Raw genomic sequence first — 16,228 nt, 5'->3', positions numbered from 1 at the left:
TGCACCTGGTCAGACATGACTAAACCTGGTCAGACATGACTACACTTGGTCACGCATGACTATACCTGAGACAGACATGACTACACTTGGTCAGACATGACTAAACCTGAGTCAGACATGACTATACCTGAGTCAGACAAGACTATACCTGAGTCAGACATGACTGCACCTGGTCAGACATGACTAAACCTGGTCAGACATGACTACACTTGGTCACGCATGACTATACCTGAGACAGACATGACTACACTTGGTCAGACATGGCTACACCTGGTCAGGCATGTCTTTACCTGAGTCAGACGTGACTATACCTGGTCAGACATCTTTATACTTGAGTCAGATTTGACTATACCTGAGTCAGACATGACTGCGCTTGGTCAGTAATGACTATACATGAGTCATCGTGACTATACCGGAGTCAGACATGACTATACCTGGTCAGACATGACTACACCTGGTCAGACATGACTATACCTGGTCAGACATGACTACATTTGGTCACACATGACTATACCTGAGTCAGACATTACTACACTTGGTCAGAAATGACTATATCTGAGTCAGACATGACTATACCTGGCCAGACATGACTGCACCTGGTCAGACATGACTATACCTGAGTCAGATAAAACTATACCTGGTCAGACATGACTATACCTGAGTCAGACATGACTGCAACTGGTCAGACATGTCTATACCTGAGTCAGACATGACTATACCTGGTCAGACATGTCTATACCTGAGTCAGACTTGACTATACCTGAGTCAGACATGACTGCGCCTGGTCAGTAATGACTATACATGAGTCAGACATGACTATACCTGAGTCAGACTTGACTATATCTGGTCAGACATTACTACACCTGGTCAGACATGACTATACCTGAGTCAGACATGACTGCGCCTGGTCAGTAATGACTATACATGAGTCAGACATGACTATACCTGAGTCAGACATGACTATACCTGGCCAGACATGACTGCACGTGGTCAGACAGGACTATAACTGAGTCAGACCTGACTATACCTGAGTCAGACATGACTGCGCCTGGTCAGACATGACCATACCTGAATCAGACATGACTATACCTGGTCAAAATTGACTATACCTGGTCAGATGTGACTACACCTGGTCAGACATGACTATACATGAGTCAGACATGACTATACCTGAGTCAGACATGACTATACCTGGTCAGACATGACTATACATGAGTCAGACATGACTATACCTGAGTCAGACATGACTATATCTGGTCAGACATGACTACACCTGGTTAGACATGACTACACCTGGTCAGACATGTCTATACCTAGTCAGACATGACTATACCTGGTCAGACATGTCTATACCTGAGTCAGACATGACTATACCTGAGTCAGACATGACTGCGCCTGGTCAGTAATGACTATACATGAGTCAGACATGACTATACCTGAGTCAGACTTGACTATATCTGGTCAGACATTACTACACCTGGTCAGACATGACTATACCTGAGTCAGACATGACTGCGCCTGGTCAGTAATGACTATACATGAGTCAGACATGACTATACCTGAGTCAGACATGACTATACCTGGCCAGACATGACTGCACGTGGTCAGACAGGACTATAACTGAGTCAGACCTGACTATACCTGGTCAGACATGACTATACATGAGTCAGACATGACTATACCTGAGTCAGACATGACTATATCTGGTCAGACATGACTACACCTGGTTAGACATGACTACACCTGGTCAGACATGACTACACCTGGTTAGACATGACTACACCTGGTCAGACATGTCTATACCTGAGTCAGACATGACTATACCTGAGTCAGACATGACTGCGCCTGGTCAGTAATGACTATACATGAGTCAGACATGACTATACCTGAGTCAGACTTGACTATATCTGGTCAGACATTACTACACCTGGTCAGACATGACTATACCTGAGTCAGACATGACTGCGCCTGGTCAGTAATGACTATACATGAGTCAGACATGACTATACCTGAGTCAGACATGACTATACCTGGCCAGACATGACTGCACGTGGTCAGACAGGACTATAACTGAGTCAGACCTGACTATACCTGAGTCAGACATGACTGCGCCTGGTCAGACATGACCATACCTGAATCAGACATGACTATACCTGGTCAAAATTGACTATACCTGGTCAGATGTGACTACACCTGGTCAGACATGACTATACATGAGTCAGACATGACTATACCTGAGTCAGACATGACTATACCTGGTCAGACATGACTATACATGAGTCAGACATGACTATACCTGAGTCAGACATGACTATATCTGGTCAGACATGACTACACCTGGTTAGACATGTCTATACCTGAGTCAGACATGACTATACCTGGTCAGACATGTCTATACCTGAGTCAGACTTGACTATACCTGAGTCAGACATGACTGCGCCTGGTCAGTAATGACTATACATGAGTCAGACATGACTATACCTGAGTCAGACTTGACTATATCTGGTCAGACATTACTACACCAGGTCAGACATGACTATACCTGAGTCAGACATGACTGCGCCTGGTCAGTAATGACTATACATGAGTCAGACATGGCTATACCTGGCCAGACATGACTGCACCTGGTCAGACAGGACTATACATGAGTCAGATAAAACTATACCTGGTCAGACATGACTATACCTGGTCAGACATGACTGCACCTGGTCAGACATGACTATAACTGAGTCAGACCTGACTATATCTGAGTCAGACATGACTGCGCCTGGTCAGACATGACCATACCTGAATTAGACATGACTATACCTGGTCAAACTTGACTATACCTGGTCAGATGTGACTACACCTGGTCAGACATGACCATACATGAGTCAGACATGACTATACCTGAGTCAGACATGACTATACCTGGTCAGACATGACTATACATGAGTCAGACATGACTATACCTGAGTCAGACATGACTATATCTGGTCAGACATGACTACACCTGGTCAGACATGACTATACCTGAGTCAGATATGACTATACCTGAGTCAGACATGACTGCGCCTGGTCAGTAATGACTATACATGAGTCAGACATGACTATACCTGGTCAAACATGACTATACATGAGTCAGACATGACTATACCTGAGTCAGACATGACTATATCTGGTCAGACATGACTACACCTGGTCAGACATGACTATACCTGGTCAGACATGTCTATACCTGAGTCAGACATGACAATAACTGGTAAGACATGTCTATATCTGAGTCAGACTTGACTATACCTGAGTCAGACATGACTGCGCCTGGTCAGTAATGACTATACATGAGTCAGACATGACTATATCTGGTCAGACATGACTACACCTGGTTAGACATGACTACACCTGGTCAGACATGTCTATACCTGAGTCAGACATGACTATACCTGGTCAGACATGTCTATACCTGAGTCAGACTTGACTATACCTGAGTCAGACATGACTGCGCCTGGTCAGTAATGACTATACATGAGTCAGACATGACTATACCTGAGTCAGACTTGACTATATCTGGTCAGACATTACCACACCTGGTCAGACATGACTATACCTGAGTCAGACATGACTGCGCCTGGTCAGTAATGACTATACATGAGTCAGACATGACTATACCTGAGTCAGACATGGCTATACCTGGCCAGACATGACTGCACCTGGTCAGACAGGACTATACATGAGTCAGATAAAACTATACCTGGTCAGACATGACTATACCTGGTCAGACATGACTGCACCTGGTCAGACATGACTATAACTGAGTCAGACCTGACTATACCTGAGTCAGACATGACTGCGCCTGGTCAGACATGACCATACCTGAATCAGACATGACTATACCTGGTCAAACTTGACTATACCTGGTCAGATGTGACTACACCTGGTCAGACATGACTATACATGAGTCAGACATGACTATACCTGAGTCAGACATGACTATACCTGGTCAGACATGACTATACATGAGTCAGACATGACTATACCTGAGTCAGACATGACTATATCTGGTCAGACATGACTACACCTGGTCAGACATGACTATACCTGAGTCAGATATGACTATACCTGAGTCAGACATGACTGCGCCTGGTCAGTAATGACTATACATGAGTCAGACATGACTATACTTGAGTCAGACATGAATATACCTGGTAAGACATGACTTTACCTGAGTCAGACAAGACTATACCTGAGTCAGACATGACTGCACCTGGTCAGACATGACTAAACCTGGTCAGACATGACTACGCTTGGTCACACATGACTATACCTGAGACAGACATGACTACACTTGGTCAGACATATCTAAACCTGAGTCAGACATGACTATACCTGAGTCAGACATGACTACATCTGGTCACACTTGACTATACCTTGTCAGACATGGCTACACCTGGTCAGGCATGTCTATACCTGAGTCAGACGTGACTATACCTGGTCAGACATCTTTATACTTGAGTCAGATTTGACTATACCCGAGTCAGACATGACTGCGCTTGGTCAGTAATGACTATACATGAGTCATCATGACTATACCTGAGTCAGACATGACTATACCTGGTCAGACATGACTACACCTGGTCAGACATGACTATACCTGAGTCAGACATGACTGTGCCTGGTCAGTAATGACTATACATGAGTCAGACATGACTATACCTGAGTCAGACATGACTAAACCTGGTCAGACATGACTGCACCTGGTCAGACTTGACTATACTTGAGTCAGACAAGACTATACCTGGTCAGACATGACTATTTTTGGTCAGATATGACTACACCTGGTCAGACATGACTATACCTGGTCAAACATGACTATACCTGGTCAGACATGACTACACCTGGTCAGACATGACTATACATGAGTCAGACATGACTATACCTGAGTCAGACATGACTGCACCTGGTCAGACATGACCATACCTGAATCAGACATGACTATACCTGGTCAAACATGACTATACCTGGTCAGACATGACTACACCTGGTGTCAGACATGACTATACATGAGTCAGACTTGACAATACCTGAGTCATACATGACTATACCTGGTCAGACATGACTATACATGAGTCAGACATGACTAAACCTGAGTCAGACATGACTATATCTGGTCAGACATGACTACACCTGGTCAGACATGCTATACCTGAGTCAGACATGACTGCGCCTGGTCAGTAATGACTATACATGAGTCAGACATGACTATACTTGAGTCAGACATGACTATACCTGGTCAGACATGACTATAACTGAGTCAGACAAGACTATGTCTGAGTCAGACATGACTGCACCTGGTCAGACATGACTAAACCTGGTCAGACATGACTACACTTGGTCACACATGACTATACCTGAGTCAGACATGACTATACCTGAGTCAGACATAACTGCACCTGGTCAGACATGACTTTACCTTGTCAGACATGGCTACACCTGGTCAGGCATGTCTATACCTGAGTCAGACGTGACTATACCTGGTCAGACATCTATATACCTGAGTCAGACTTGACTATACCTGAGTCAGACATGACTGCGCTTGGTCAGTAATGACTATACATGAGTCATCATGACTATACCTGAGTCAGACATGACTATACCTGGTCAGACATGACTACACCTGGTCAGACATGACTATACCTGAGTCAGACATGGTTGTGCCTGGTCAGTAATGACTATACATGAGTCAGACATGACTATACCTGAGTCAGCAATGACTAAACCTGGTCAGACCTGACTATACCTGAGTCAGACAAGACTATACTTGGTCAGACTTGTCTATACCTGGTCAGACATGACTACACCTGATCAGATATGACTATACGTGAGTCAGACATGACTATACCCGAGTCAGACAGGACTGCACCTGGTCAGACACGACTATACCTGAGTCAGATTTGACTATACCTGGTCTGACATGATTAAACCCAGTCAGACATGACTATATCTAATCAGACATGACTACACTTGGTCAGACATGACTATACCTGGTCAGACATGACTATACCTGAGTCAGACTTGACTATACCTGAGTCAGACATGACTGCACCTGGTCAGAAATGCCTATAACTTAGTCAGACATGACTACACCTGAGTCAGAAATGACTGCACCTGGTCAGACATGACTCTACCTGAGTCAGACATGACTATACCTGGTCAGACGTGACTTTATCTAGTCAGACATGACTAAACCTGGTCAGACATGACTATACCTGAGTCAGACATGACTATACCTGAGTCACACATGACTGCATCTGGTCAGACATGACTATACCTGAGTCAGACTTGACTATACCTGAGTCGGACATGTCTATACCTGCACAGACATGACTATACCTGGTCAGACATGACTACACCTGGTCACACTTTTCTATACCTGAGTCCGACATAACTATACCTGAGTCCGACATGACTGCGCCTGGTCACTAATGACTATACATGAATCAGAGATGACTATACCTGAGTCAGATATGACTATACCTGGTCAGACATGACTATACCTGGTCAGACATGACTAAATCTGAGTCAAACATGAATATACCTGAGTCAGACATGACTATACCTGAGTCAGTCATGACTATACCTGGTCAGACATGACTATACCTGAGTTAGATATAACTATACCTGTTCAGACATGACTATACCTGGTCAGATATGACTACACCTGGTCAGACATGACTATGCCTGAGTCAGACATGACTGCACCTGGTCAGACATCACTACACTTGGTCAGACATGACTATATCTGAGTCAAACATGACTGCACCTGGTCAGACATGACTATACCTGAGTCAGACATGACTATAACTGAGTCAGACTTGACTATACCTGAGTCAGACATGACTGCACCTGGTCAGAAATGCCTATAACTTAGTCAGACATGACTAAACCTGAGTCAGAAATGACTGCACCTGGTCAGACATGACTATACTTGAGTCAGACATGACTATACCTGGTCAGACGTGACTTTACCTGGTCAGACATGACTACACCTGGTCAGACATGACTATACCTGAGTCAGACATGACTATACCTGAGTCAGACATGACTGCACCTGGTCAGACAAGACTATACCCGAGTCAGACTTGACTATACCTGAGTCGGACATGTCTATACCTGCTCAGACTTGACTATACCTGGTCAGACTTTTCTATACCTGAGTCAGACATAACTATAACTGAGTCCGACATGACTGCGCCTGGTCACTAATGACTATACATGAATCAGAGATGACTATACCTGAGTCAGACATGACTATACCTGGTCAGACATGACTATACCTGAGTCAGATATGACTATACCTGGTCAGACATGACTATACCTGGTCAGACTTTTCTATACCTGAGTCAGACATAACTATAACTGAGTCCGACATGACTGCGCCTGGTCACTAATGACTATACATGAATCAGAGATGACTATACCTGAGTCAGACATGACTATACCTGGTCAGACATGACTATACCTGAGTCAGATATGACTGCACCTGGTCAGACTTGACTATACTTGAGTCAGACAAGACTATACCTGGTCAGACATGACTATTTTTGGTCAGATATGACTACACCTGGTCAGACATGACTATACCTGGTCAAACTTGACTATACCTGGTCAGACATGACTACAACTGGTCAGACATGACTATACATGAGTCAGACATGACTATACCTGAGTCAGACATGACTGCACCTGGTCAGACATGACCATACCTGAATCAGACATGACTATACCTGGTCAAACATGACTATACCTGGTCAGACATGACTACACCTGGTGTCAGACATGACTATACATGAGTCAGACTTGACAATACCTGAGTCAGACATGACTATACCTGGTCAGACATGACTATACATGAGTCAGACATGACTAAACCTGAGTCAGACATGACTATATCTGGTCAGACATGACTACACCTGGTCAGACATGCTATACCTGAGTCAGACATGACTGCGCCTGGTCAGTAATGACTATACATGAGTCAGACATGACTATACTTGAGTCAGACATGACTATACCTGGTCAGACATGACTATAACTGAGTCAGACAAGACTATGTCTGAGTCAGACATGACTGCACCTGGTCAGACATGACTAAACCTGGTCAGACATGACTACACTTGGTCACACATGACTATACCTGAGTCAGACATGACTATACCTGAGTCAGACATAACTGCACCTGGTCAGACATGACTTTACCTTGTCAGACATGGCTACACCTGGTCAGGCATGTCTATACCTGAGTCAGACGTGACTATACCTGGTCAGACATCTATAGACCTGAGTCAGACTTGACTATACCTGAGTCAGACATGACTGCGCTTGGTCAGTAATGACTATACATGAGTCATCATGACTATACCTGAGTCAGACATGACTATACCTGGTCAGACATGACTACACCTGGTCAGACATGACTATACCTGAGTCAGACATGGTTGTGCCTGGTCAGTAATGACTATACATGAGTCAGACATAACTATACCTGAGTCAGCAATGACTAAACCTGGTCAGACCTGACTATACCTGAGTCAGACAAGACTATACTTGGTCAGACATGACTATACCTGGTCAGACATGACTACACCTGATCAGATATGACTATACGTGAGTCAGACATGACTATACCCGAGTCAGACATGACTGCACCTGGTCAGACACGACTATACCTGAGTCAGATTTGACTATACCTGGTCTGACATGATTAAACCCAGTCAGACATGACTATACCTAGTCAGACATGACTACACTTGGTCAGACATGACTATACCTGGTCAGACATGACTATACCTGAGTCAGACTTGACTATACCTGAGTCAGACATGACTGCACCTGGTCAGAAATGCCTATAACTTAGTCAGACATGACTACACCTGAGTCAGAAATGACTGCACCTGGTCAGACATGACTATACCTGAGTCAGACATGACTATACCTGGTCAGACGTGACTTTATCTAGTCAGACATGACTACACCTGGTCAGACATGACTATACCTGAGTCAGACATGACTATACCTGAGTTACACATGACTGCATCTGGTCAGACATGACTATACCTGAGTCAGACTTGACTATACCTGAGTCGGACATGTCTATACCTGCTCAGACATGACTATACCTGGTCAGACATGACTACACCTGGTCAGACTTTTCTATACCTGAGTCCGACATAACTATACCTGAGTCCGACATGACTGCGCCTGGTCACTAATGACTATACATGAATCAGAGATGACTATACCTGAGTCAGATATGACTATACCTGGTCAGACATGACTATACCTGGTCAGACATGACTAAACCTGAGTCAAACATGAATATACCTGAGTCAGACATGACTATACCTGAGTCAGTCATGACTATACCTGGTCAGACATGACTATACCTGAGTTAGATATAACTATACCTGTTCAGACATGACTATACCTGGTCAGATATGACTACACCTGGTCAGACATGACTATGCCTGAGTCAGACATGACTGCACCTGGTCAGACATGACTATACCTGAGTCAGACATGACTATACCTGGTCAGACATCACTACACCTGGTCAGACATGACTATATCTGAGTCAAACATGACTGCACCTGGTCAGACATGACTATACCTGAGTCAGACATGACTATAACTGAGTCAGACTTGACTATACCTGAGTCAGACATGACTGCACCTGGTCAGAAATGCCTATAACTTAGTCAGACATGACTAAACCTGAGTCAGAAATGACTGCACCTGGTCAGACATGACTATACTTGAGTCAGACATGACTATACCTGGTCAGACGTGACTTTACCTGGTCAGACATGACTACACCTGGTCAGACATGACTATACCTGAGTCAGACATGACTATACCTGAGTCAGACATGACTGCACCTGGTCAGACAAGACTATACCTGAGTCAGACTTGACTATACCTGAGTCGGACATGTCTATACCTGCTCAGACATGACTATACCTGGTCAGACTTTTCAATACCTGAGTCAGACATAACTATAACTGAGTCCGACATGACTGCGCCTGGTCACTAATGACTATACATGAATCAGAGATGACTATACCTGAGTCAGACATGACTATACCTGGTCAGACATGACTATACCTGAGTCAGAAATGACTATACCTGGTCAGACATGACTATACCTTGTCAGACATGACTACACCTGAGTCAAACACGACTATACCTGAGTCAGACATGACTATACCTGAGTCAGTCATGACTATACCTGGTCAGACATGACTATACCTAAGTTTGATATAACTTTACCTATTCAGACATGACTATACCTGGTCAGATATGACTACACCTGGTCAGACATGACTATGCCTGAGTCAGACATGACTGCACCTGGTCAGAAATGACTATACCTGAGTCAGACATGACTATACCTGGTCAGACATGACTACACCTGGTCAGACATGACTATGTCTGAGTCAAACATGACTGCACCTGGTCAGACATGACTATACCTGAGTCAGACATGACTATACCTGGTCAGACATGACTACACCCGGTCAGACATGACTATATCTGAGTCAGACCTGACTATACCTGAGTCAGACATGCCTATACCTGAGTCAGACATGACTGCACCTGGTCAGACAAGACTATACCTGAGTCAGACATGGCTATAACTGACGTAATTCTGTACAGACGTACTTACAGACGTGTTTACATCACGTGTTTTCTGTACAGAAACGATATTTCTTTCTTTTGTTAGAAATACATATTTTCTTTTGTAGTTAAACTGTAGAACATTTGCATCAAATTGAGCAACACATTTTTATAGAAAATGACTAGAAAAACAAAAAAAAATCTTTTAAATTTTTTTACAGCAATTTTTTGAAAATTTAAAGTGTAAGTTAATGTAAGTCTAGTAAATAACTAGTATGTAAGTTTTTGCAGTTTAATTCAAGCATAAGTCAGTAAGCTTGCTCGCTCGCCTTTATCCGCTCGGAATAAGGCCAAAAAAAATCTAAATTTTTTAAAATCACGATTTAAATATGATATATCACTTGATCGTTCACTCGATCGTATCCATGATTGTTTATGATACTTGATTTTGAGTGGAAAATATATTGAAGAAAAGAGCAACAACACATGCTCAGACTGACTAAACTGATATATCTAAAATTGTTCAATAAGTAGTTTTGTGGGGCAGTGGCGGATCTAGGATTTTCTTGAGGGGCGGATTTTCAAAAAAGTTTTAAAAATTTTGTCGATCTTTTGTTCAATTTTGTTTAATTTGGAATTTTGTTTATTTTGGAACAATTTGAAAAATTAACGTGATATCAAAAAACTCAGGACATACAATTTCCTTGATAAATGAAAAAGTATGTCTAACATTTTAGCAAGGCAATAGCATCATAAATTCAAGATAGCCATTGAAAGACAAGCTATTCAAGATGGAATCTGAGCAGAATGGTCCAAGAGCAGATTCGGTTCAATAGCATAACCAAGTAGTTAGTTGAACCTACAACTAGTACATCAACGTTTGCAATGTTAAGTGGTTGCAGTTAAAACGAGTTCTGTGAAGCTTTAAATCTCAAATTCCCCATCCCCCAAAGCACGTTTGGTACTGAAGCTAGCTAGGTCTTGCAAAATAGGAGTCGGACAGCAGGCCGACGGGACTTCGAGCCGAGATTTAAATTTTTTCTAGTATTTCAAAGACATTAGTTTCATCCTTATATGGTTAGTAAAAAATAGCCCATACTAATCAATTTTCATAACAAGGCACGATTTACAGATTAGCTTCGTTCCCGCACTGGAGTATTATGAGAAAAAAGCGATTATAATTGAATTTATTGGTAAAAAAACATTATCCATATTATCAATTTTATTGAAAATTTAACGAAAAAACAGAATTTTGAGGACTATAAACGATTATGTTCAATTTGTATAACTGATTATAACCAATTATGTTATACCTTCCACTTAACCTACACGCTATTATCACCATCACCTCATCTGCAACCCCAGTTTTTACCCCACACTTCCACTTCCCAACGAAGAAACGTGGGCAAAGGGCAATTTTTTTTACTACGGCGAAGGTAAAAAAATAGTTAAAAAATGAAAAACTGCCAAATTGAAACAAAGTTAAAAAGTAAAATTATAACATTTTATGTGAAAAAAAATTATAAATGTAATCCGTAGCAATTGCACATACAGAAAATGAGATAACTGTCAAAATATGCATAAAAATCAAAATTTATCAGTAATTTTTCAAAAAATCCACTATTATTGATAATAAATAATTATAATGGAAATTTTTATTTAACAAACTTTTTCTTTTAAGCCAGTTTTTTTGGGTTAACATCGTAAAATTGATTAAAACGGATTATAATGGATTATAATGATATGAAAAAAAATTCGGATTTCTCTCCATTTTTAATAGATTATTATCGATTTGTAGTATTATCGGTTTGTAGTTTTATGAATACTGACAATAAAATAAAAATATAATCGATTATGATTTAAGTGCTCTCGTTAAGGGTTTTTACATCAGACAGGTGATTGAAATGCATAATCTGTACCCAAAAAAACTCATTTTAAAATATTTTGATTTTTGACTTTTTAAACCAATGAAGTGCTCAAAATCTGTAAACAAAACTAACTGTTAAAATATTCCAATAAATGGGTGAATTAAACATAACAATGTTCATTTTAATCCAATTTCTTGGGTTTTATAGATTATTGATGCCTTGAAGTTGCTTTATTACGACTCGGTTTGAAATCCCGTCAGCCTGATGTCCGGCACCTCTGAAGCATTTTTAATTTTCTAAAATTGATTATTCGACTTGCAAAATGGGGGTGTATCGATTAGCATTTGTGCCTATTAGCATGCGATAATTGCTCTGATGAGTGTACATTCAGAAGCAAAAAAAAATTGACGAAGTTTTCAAAAAAACTCAAAAACCATACGATTTGTTACAGAAATTTAATTTTCATTTTCGCCAATTTAAACGTTTGGCTAAGTGCACACTGATAAAAATTGCAAATGTGATTAAACAGAACTTGGAATCCCGAATTGTCAAACTACATTCTTTTACAAAGGTATTGTAATCAGTACACATGCTAATAGGCTGGTCCCCTTGCAAAGTGCGAGCATACGCAGTTCCCGGCGGCAAAAGAGCAGTTCCCTTTTTTGACTTCCAGTTACAGTTGCAAATTCGTTCAGCGTTCACAGTGTTAGCCAATCAGAGTTATTTCGTTCTTCCCTAGGATTGGTTCAGGATTTGAGTTTTTCTTTAAGACCGACCATTGGCAAGTCAAGGATCTGTTTTTATAGTTGATAAAATTGGCAAATTTGACTTTTTTGTCATCTAAAGAAAATTTATAATTGACATCACCATTTCATCATCACCACCTCATCTTATAGTTATTTTTAATGGATACTTTGATAAAACAAATTTTGTGATGTACTTCCATTTTTATGGATTAAAATTTAAAAATCGAATACAATCGATTATAATTTATTATAATGATTTGAAAAATATTCGGATTTCAATCCATTTTAACAGAATATGATTAATTACTTGCAAAAATTTATGAATGATGACAAAAAAGGACAAAGTAATTGATTATGAGCAATGTGCGCTCGTTGCCAGTTTGTTACATCAAACAGTTGATTGAAATGCATAACTTGTACCCAAAAAATTTTGTTGTAATTTGTTTTAATGTTTGACTTTCACAAATTTTAATGGAGTTCTCAAAATCTGTAAACAAAAACAACTGTTAAAATTAATCATAACAATGTTCATTTTATTCCAGTTTTTTGGATTTTAAAGATTATTTATGGCTTGGCGTTGCTTTATCACGACTCGGTTTGAAATCCCGTCGGCCTGATGACCGGCACCTCTGAGGCCGTTATATTTTTCTGAAATTGATCATTTGACTTGCATAATGGGGTTTTAGCGATTAGCATTTGTGCCTATTATCATGCGTTAATTGCTTTGATGGGTGGTCATTCAGAAGCAAAAAATAATGACGAAGTTTTCAAATATTTTTTAGATTATTTATGGCTTGGCGTTGCTTTATCACAACTAGGTTTGAAATCCCGTCGGCCTGATGACCGGCACCTCTGAGGCCGTTATAATTCTCTGAAATTGATAGTTTGACTTGCAAAATGGGGTTGTAGCGATTAGCATTTGTGCCTATTATCATGCGTTAATTGCTTTGATGGGTGGTCATTCAGAAGCAAAAAATAATGACGAAGTTTTCAAATATTTTTTAGATTATTTATGGCTTGGCGTTGCTTTATCACGACTCAGTTTGATATCCCGTCGGCCTGATGACCGGTTATAATTTTCTGAAATTGATAATTTGACTTGCAAAATGGGGTTGTAGCGATTAGCATTTTTGCCTATTATCATGCGTTAATTGCTTTGATGGGTGGTCATTCAGAAGCAAAAAATAATGACGAAGTTTTCAAATAATTTTAAAAACCATACAATTTGTTACAGAAAATTAATTTGCATTTTCGCCCAGTTAAAAATATGGCTAAGTGAACACTGATACAAAATGCAAATGTGAGTGAACAGATGTTGGAATGCCGAGTATTCAAACTATATTCTTTTACAAAGGTATACTATTCGACATACATGCTGATAGGCTGGTATTTTGCAACATGTGAACATACGCAGTTCCCGGGGGCGAATCGTGTGACTTGTTTGACTTTCAGTTACAGTTGCAAAGTCGTTCAGCGTTTACAGTGCAAGCCAATCAGAATTATTTCCATCTTCTCTTTGATAGGACCGGTTCTGTTTTTAAGTTTTTTCTCTAAGGCCGACCATCGGCAACTCAATGATTTGTTTTTATAGCTGATGAAATTGGTACATTTGAATTTTTGGTCATCTAAAAAAAACTTTAATTTTGGAATGTTCTACCTTGACATTTATTTTAAACTTTTTTTAAAAATATTTTTTATGGCGATACTGCAGAATTTAAGGCAAATAAAAAGCAAAAAGAGATGATTCGATTACACTGACTTTGCAAGTTATATGAATTATGTCTGACTTGAGTTTTTCTTTAGACTAAGAGTGTGGATTTGTATGTTTAGGCTTTTGGACTACTAGAGGTCAATTCTTGTGCGGTTTTGTGGTCAAAAACTTAAAAGGGCTCAGGATTTAAACCTGATTTATGCAAAGCTAACCGTCTTTTTCGAAACCAGCGTAGAACAATCAATGTAAAATGAGGAACTTGATTTCTCTTTTTCCTATTTTTCCGCTCTTCCGCTTTTTCCGCTCTTCATATTTTTCGTGAATGATCTCCCGATTTGATATAAAATCAGTTTAAAAAACCAGATCAAATAAATTTTTGTATGAAACACTTACTTGGACATTGACGTTCGTTTCTGTTGTAAAACCATGATAGGGTGTGTGACAAGCCTTCATTTGTAAAAACAACGAAGGAAGCCCGAAAAAGTGGGCCACCAAATCCTCGAGGGCAAAACTCTCCGACGGGTAACCGGCATTCCTTTGCCTTTCGCTGTTTATTTTCCTGAAATGCGCAATAAATTCTCTGTCTCCGCAAAAGTAAACAATGTTTGAAGAGCTTTCATGTAATATCATTGTAGCTTTCATTGTTGAAAGTATTAGCTTATTACTATTGAAACATTGACTATTTAGTTATTACTAAGTCAAAATTATGGCAAGGAATGACAAAGCATGACTTTTTTGTCAACAAACTTGAATAAACTTTAAAGCAAACCAACTTAAAAGAGCCTAGAGTTTGCGGAACGCCGATGATCTTGATACGTTTTCAAATTAATCGGTCATTAATATTAGTTTTTGTTGTTCGTAATAATATTTGAACAAGCGAATTTGATTTGAACGAGATGTCTAGAAAATCTAATTGTAATTCAGCCTCTCTGAATATATAGTCTGGAGATGACAGAACTAACCGGCTGAACTTTGCTAGGGTTCGGAGTTCTTTCAGAACGTAATTTTAAATAATCTTGGGATTTTTTTTCGATATCCAATATTTGCCATTGATAAAATTTTAAACTGAGTTTTTCGTCATTACGAGGCCAAAGGGTGCATTGGATAGCTGCACAATTTTGTGTCTGTATGTTCCTGAATTCCAGAGACAAGTCTTTAAACATGTTCCAAAATGTAAGCAACTTCCACTTACAAAAATTCTGTGAATTCCGGGTACAAATACCTGTAACGTAAATTGTTTCGGCACATTA

At 40.3% G+C, this 16,228-nt stretch overlaps 1 protein-coding gene across 2 annotated transcripts in view; it reads right to left on the bottom strand.

The window, feature by feature from the left end:
• Nucleotides 1-15,659, bottom strand: part of LOC134852883 (uncharacterized) — a 66,263-nt gene extending 50,604 nt beyond the window's left edge. For both annotated transcript variants that reach the window (XM_063868727.1, XM_063868728.1), the window contains exon 1: nt 15,372-15,659. In XM_063868727.1, the coding sequence (XP_063724797.1) occupies nt 15,372-15,620 (249 nt within the window). In that variant the 5' untranslated portion in view covers nt 15,621-15,659. The remainder of the gene's footprint in view (nt 1-15,371) is intronic.
• Between the last annotated feature and the right edge of the window lie 569 nt (nt 15,660-16,228).

This window comes from Symsagittifera roscoffensis, chromosome 8, assembly GCF_963678635.1.
Source record: "Symsagittifera roscoffensis chromosome 8, txSymRosc1.1, whole genome shotgun sequence".
NCBI classification, from domain to species: domain Eukaryota; kingdom Metazoa; phylum Xenacoelomorpha; order Acoela; family Convolutidae; genus Symsagittifera; species Symsagittifera roscoffensis.
The sequence above is the reverse complement of the archived record's forward strand: the minus strand, read 5'-3'. Positions and strand labels throughout refer to the sequence as shown.